This window comes from Chrysochloris asiatica, unplaced genomic scaffold (assembly GCF_000296735.1).
Source record: "Chrysochloris asiatica unplaced genomic scaffold, ChrAsi1.0 scaffold00006, whole genome shotgun sequence".
Taxonomy (NCBI): domain Eukaryota; kingdom Metazoa; phylum Chordata; class Mammalia; order Afrosoricida; family Chrysochloridae; genus Chrysochloris; species Chrysochloris asiatica.
In genome coordinates this window covers 40,770,698-40,776,922 of record NW_006408524.1, presented here as the reverse complement: position 1 = coordinate 40,776,922, position 6,225 = coordinate 40,770,698, and the positions used below count along the sequence as shown (strand labels likewise).

At 32.9% G+C, this 6,225-nt stretch overlaps 1 protein-coding gene across 1 annotated transcript in view; it reads right to left on the bottom strand.

The window, feature by feature from the left end:
* The window catches only part of DGKB (diacylglycerol kinase, beta 90kDa), a 273,672-nt gene that overhangs the window by 37,364 nt on the left and 230,083 nt on the right, over positions 1 to 6,225 (bottom strand). Inside the window, exon 13 of the mRNA XM_006832292.1 lies at positions 2,816 to 2,851. Coding sequence (XP_006832355.1) covers positions 2,816 to 2,851 — 36 coding nt within the window. The remainder of the gene's footprint in view (positions 1 to 2,815; positions 2,852 to 6,225) is intronic.

Genomic DNA, 6,225 nt, shown 5'->3' with positions numbered 1-6,225 from the left:
CTCAATTAAATTCCACCTCTATTTCCCTTGCAAACTATATTGATACCTATGTCTGTGGTAAATGGGATCTACAAACTAGAGGAAGTTCTCTTGTATTCACATTAATCTCTTTCTGCTGGTAGTATTCACACTACATAAATGTACACATGTATACATACTGTGTATTGCCTGATTTTTTTATGCCATTTCCACCCATGATTGTAACTGTGTAATTAAGGTGTTACTGGATCATGAATGAAATAAATAAATAAATAAAACAAGAGTTTCTGTGAAAGGTAACTTGCATTTTCTATAAAGACACAATAAAGGAGGAAAGAAATAACTCTTATTCTACAGGGTCACTATGAGTCAGACCTGACTCGATGGTGTTTAACAACATATATCTGTATATGTTGTTGTTAAGTGCCTTTGAGAATGTTAAGTGCCTTCGAGTCAGAACCAACTTGACAGGCACCTAACAGCAACAACATTTATAGATAACATATGTAATGGTTGGCAGTTCAAAACCACCCAGAGACAACTTGGAAGACAGGTATAGCAATTTGCGTCTGAAAAATCACACCCTGAAAACTTGATGGTACCTCTCCAGGTCAGAACACATAAAGTCGCCATGAGTCACAATGAATTTCATGACTGTATTTTGTGAATTTATATATGAATTAGATTAGATTTGGCTATAATTGTAAAACCTTTTTGGACTAAATAATTAATTAGGAGTATTTTTACACTCAAGTTATTTCACAGATACCCTTGAGATTTTTTACACTTTAATTGCAAGTGAAATGAGTATTATTTATGTAAGAAAAAATACATGCCCTTTCAATGACTGGATCGTTCTTCACAGAAAACTCCTTGATCCTACACGAATAGTACACACAGTAAATGTACATGTACATACTTCAAATAACATTTTTAAGATATGAATATTTTTTATAGGCCTTTGCCACATAGACTATAAAAAGTTGCCCAATAACTAATGAGCACCGCCTCGGAAACCCTGTGCAGGGTCTCTATGATTCAGAACTGACTCCACGGCACATAACCACCACCACCACAGTGTTCTGATGGTGAAACATAAGGCTTCTTTTCTATGCTCATGTACATACAAGGGAGCTTCAAAAGATTATGGAAAACCTGACTTAAAAGATAATGGAATTTGTGCACAAATTTTCTGAAGTCCCTTCTTAAGTGTTCACATACACACACACACACACACACATATATATATATGTGTTAAACAGTTCAACTGGCTTTGCAGTCTGGCGCATTAACCCCACAGTGCCACACCAGGACTCTGATATATATGTGTGTGTATATATATATATAAGTCCTGGTGTGGCACATTAGGATAAGCATTTGACCTCAAGGTCGGTTTGAACTACAAGGTCAGTAATTCATTCAAACTCACCAGCAGTCCTCTATACAGGGCCACTATGAGTTGGAACTGACTCGACAGCACACAGCAACAACTATATATATATATATATATATATATATATATATATATATATATAAAAAAGAATAAACTTTTAACAAAATAAGAGAGCACAGTATGAAAACAATTTTGTTCTGTTTCTTTAAATTAAATGGCATAAATTATTTGGCTTAAATATGGGAGACTTTTGGAGGATAACTAGTCCAAAAAGAAAACTTAAAATCTCAAATGCACTGATTATGTTCACTTGGTGGACTATCATAGAGAAAAACAAAACACACACACAAACTTGAAGATATGAAATTAATTATCAAACTTAAATAATTAGATTGATTAAATGATGTACTTCTTAATACTTTTGATCTTGAGGGTGAGATTTAGCATCTCATTTTTATAATAATCATGATAATTATGGCATCAACTGAATAAAATATACAAAAGTAGCTTAATATTTCATTTAGAAATTTATTTCTAGTATATTTAAAAGTAAATATCTAGTTATAAAGTATGTTTTGTATGCTTGTTTGTATAGTTTTAAAAACAATCCAATGAGGCCATCTGCACTAATATGATGATTTTTAGGAGATGGGTTTACACATTTGTGCAATTATATTATCCTAAAATAAATCTAACACTAATGCACTAATCATATACTTTAAATAATATTTTACCCAAAAACCTCAATTAAATTATAATGTTAAGGGAAAAAATATCATTTGGGCATTTTGTGTAGAAATAAGAACAATAGATTAGGATATCTCCACCAAAAAAAATATAGAAAATTGGTTCATAACTGCAAAGCTAATGCTGACACTTTACTGGAAAATACATGCTTTGGCAATGTCTACATTTATTTATTTTCTAAGTAAAAGCTATTTATTCTGTGACTATAATTTAGTCCAAAGATTTTCTCTCCAATGTCATGTGCTACATGATTGATGCTTATCACTTTAAAAAAAAACAAAAAAAAACTCATGGGCACTTTAAAGTGAGCAAGTTTCTCACCAACATAATATCATGGAAAGCTACATTTTGATAGTTCAAAAGATTGAATTATATTGGATTTTCTGCAACAGATATACAGTTTAACATGAGAAACAACAACAGCATTTTTATACATAGACTTAAAGTCTTTGGAAATTGATCTTTATTTTTCACTGGACGTACTTTGGGTTATATAAATTCTTGCTTTATAGTACTTGTCACAAATATAGATTGGAATTGGCTCAAGTCTGAAAAGCTAAAGAACCCACTTCATGGAAAAATAAAATATGCATTAGTAGGTAACTGAGCCAACCCAAAATGTTCTTTATAGTTACTATATATAAAATATATAACAACCTTTCATTATAAATGTGAAAACCTTTTTTGCTTACGCACCTCAGGAACTGAAACTCCTGAAGTAGGCAGAGTCTGCTGAAAAAGAGAAGTTCATATTAAAGCTGAAAAAAATCAAGCTGAAATTAAAAAAAATACAAAATGACCAATGAAGTTTTTAGATTACTATACTCCTGTGAAAGAAAAGGAAAGGTTAAAAATACATTTGTTGGTATAATTTTTCTGCTTATTTGCATCGCATAAAATAATATCTATCTTTTGACAAAACAAGGAATATCCTCATGCAAAGTTTATTAAGCAATGGATTTACTTGTCAAAAATACAATTTCATCTATTTAAAGTACACTCATCAATATCTGTGGTCAGCTTCACAGAATTCCCTACAATAGTAAGGTGCTAATACACCAGTATTTTGGAAGAATAATTCATCTCTATGTTGCATTATCCTCCTTAAAACCCCTTTTGCAACTGACTTGATTCCAACCCACAACATTGCTATAGGAGAGACTAGAACTGCCCCATAGGTTTTTCTAGGCTGTAATATTTATGGGAGCAGATAGCCAGGTCTTCTCCCATGTTTCATAAATCATTCCCACTACTTTCTTTTTTTTAAATTAACTTTGTTTCCAAGCCCACTATTCAAACTTTCCATTCTGTTATTACTTCCTAAAAATACTCAGTATCTTTTTTATGTAGATTTTTATGTTTATTTTTGGTGATACTGTGAAAATATGAGTACAACATAAAAGCATAAGTTAATATGTAGCTAGATTTTACTTGAAAGTGATTACTTAAAAAAAAAATAGAGATTCAATTCAATATATATACTGAATCTAGTCTTCATAGTATTTTTTCCTAGATCATTGTTCATATGCTTTAATATTGAAAGGTTGTGGGACAGGACAAAGCATCTTTAATGATCTTGTTATTGATTTAATTGTGTCCTCCCCCTAAGTATGTAGAAGTCCTCATCTCTGTCCCTGTGTACCATGTTTGGGGAAATGGAGCTTTATTTTATTATCACTTAGATCAAACGAGGTCATATAGGAAGAGAGTAGGCCCTAGTATTAATTCCTCTTGAATAATATCTTCTTACAAAAAGTAAATGACGTGCAGGGGAATGCACAAATCATGTGATTATAGAGGCAGATGGATCCATACTCAACAAAGTGATGTCAAAGATTGTCAGAAACCAGAATGAATTGACATGGACAAGATCCTGATTTGGACTTTTATTTTTCAGAACTGTGAGAAAGAATGTTTGCCATCTCTTAAGTTACCTGCTATCTGGTATTTTGTTATGGCAGCCCTAGGAAACTAAGGCATTAACTCAGACTAACTAATGCTGTTTCCTAAGTATCTCTCTCCTATTATCTATCCCACTGCTTTCTGGGTCATACGTTTATGTTGGGAAAGGTGTTTTCTTCTGTTTATGTGGCAGGAACAAAGAAAAGGTTATTGCAGTTCAAAAGTCCACATCCTATGGGACTTAGAACAAAAAGATAAATATGGAAGAATACTTAACAAATCACACACAAATTACTTCATAAAGACTTCTTATGACTGAAGGAGTAGAAAAGTTGGATGGAAAGTTAAAAGTTCTTAAATGTTTCTGTGTTCCTGCCCCACTTTTCTTATAAGGAAGAAGCTATATGAGGAAGATTATCTGAGTGCAAGATTATTTTACTTTCTCTCACAGAAGAACTCCAGAGTGGCATCAAGATAAAATACAATATATAAGTGGCTACATGTGTGGGAAATGAGGCTGCAGATTGTCTTACAGCTGCTAAGCCTGGAGATGGTCTAAAAGGTCCCAAAAGCAATCAAAGGAGACACAAAAAGGACAACTTAAGAGGGGGGTAGAAAGTAACTAAGGTGCCCAGGAAAAAAAATTATTTATCAGATGTTGTTGTTAAATGCCATAGAGTAGATTCCGACTCATAGTGACCCTATATAGGGTTTCCAAGAAGCAACCGGTGGGTTTGAACTGCCACACTTGGCATTCACAGTCCAGTGCGAATCCTACAGCACCACAACAAGAGTTCATTTATCAAATAGCGCCATAATAAATGTAGAAAACACTACAGCTCTAGATTCCTGGAGAATAATTCCTACAAGAAGTAATGATGTCTAAGAGGATAACTTTGGTCAAATATTTAATTGACAGAGAAAGCCTAAAGAAATAATGGCTGTTTTTCCTAAAATGTATTAACAACCAGTTTGGCAGTTGTTTCTTTGAAAGGTTTCTGATTTGATTGATATTTGTGACGTCTGAGTCCAAGTCATTTATATGTAACACCTGGGACAATGGATGTTAACAAAATGTTGATGTTAGTTCTAGTCCATCCCAGATCAAAGCATTTACTGAAATATTTCCTTATTAAGTGTCTCAGGTTGATAGTCTGAAGTCTGAATAAATATTGAAAGACATAAATATAGTCTGTCTTCTATGTTTATCATAATATATAAAGGTCTGTTTTCCTTCAAGTCTGAATAAGCTTTGGTTCCTTATTCTATCCTATGCCATAAACCCAGAAAACTTAGAGACTTCCAAGCAACCAAGTCAAGACACTCACCAAATAGTGTACAAGGAATGAGTGACAGATGCCTTTAAACTTGGGGAAAGCTACTCTACAAATGTCTATATAGAGTAAGATACTAGAAAGTAAATGAAAAAGATTATAGTTATCGAAATCTTCAGAATAACAACCAAATGTAATGCAAGAACCTCAAATTAATACTGGTCCATGCCTGTCCTCATGTCCCTAAATAACAAGATACATAAAGGATACACAATATTTTTTTAATAATTAGGGACCTGTCGATATGGACAGAATGATGACCAATATTATGAAATTATCATTAATTTTGTAAGGTATGATAATAGTCTTGCCGTTAATGAAAACTTTGCCCTTAATTTTAGAAGAGGCCTGCTAGAATATTTAAGGATGAATTATAAGAATTCTACAAACTTCTTCAATTAGAAATTGATCAAACATGCAATCAAGATGTATTGATCATTGATCATTGCTGGTGATTGCAATGCAAAGGTTGGCAGCAAAGAGGAAGGATCAGTGGTTGGAAAATATGGCCTTTTGGTGATAGAAATGGTGCTGAAGAACTTATGATAGAATTCTGCAAAATCAATGATTTGTTCAATGCAAATACCTTCTTTAGACAGCATAAGAGAAGATTATATACATTGACCTCACCAGATGGAATACATAGAAATCTGATTGACTATATCTGTGGAAAGAGGTGATGGAAAAGCTCCATATCATCAGTGAAAACAAGGCCAGGGCACACTGTGGAACAGACCATGAATTACTCATATGCAAATTCAAACTGAATCTGAAGAAAATGAAAACAAATCCATGAGAGCCAAAATATGATCTTGAATATATCCCACCTGAATTTAGAGATCATCTGAAGAACAGATTTGATACATTAAA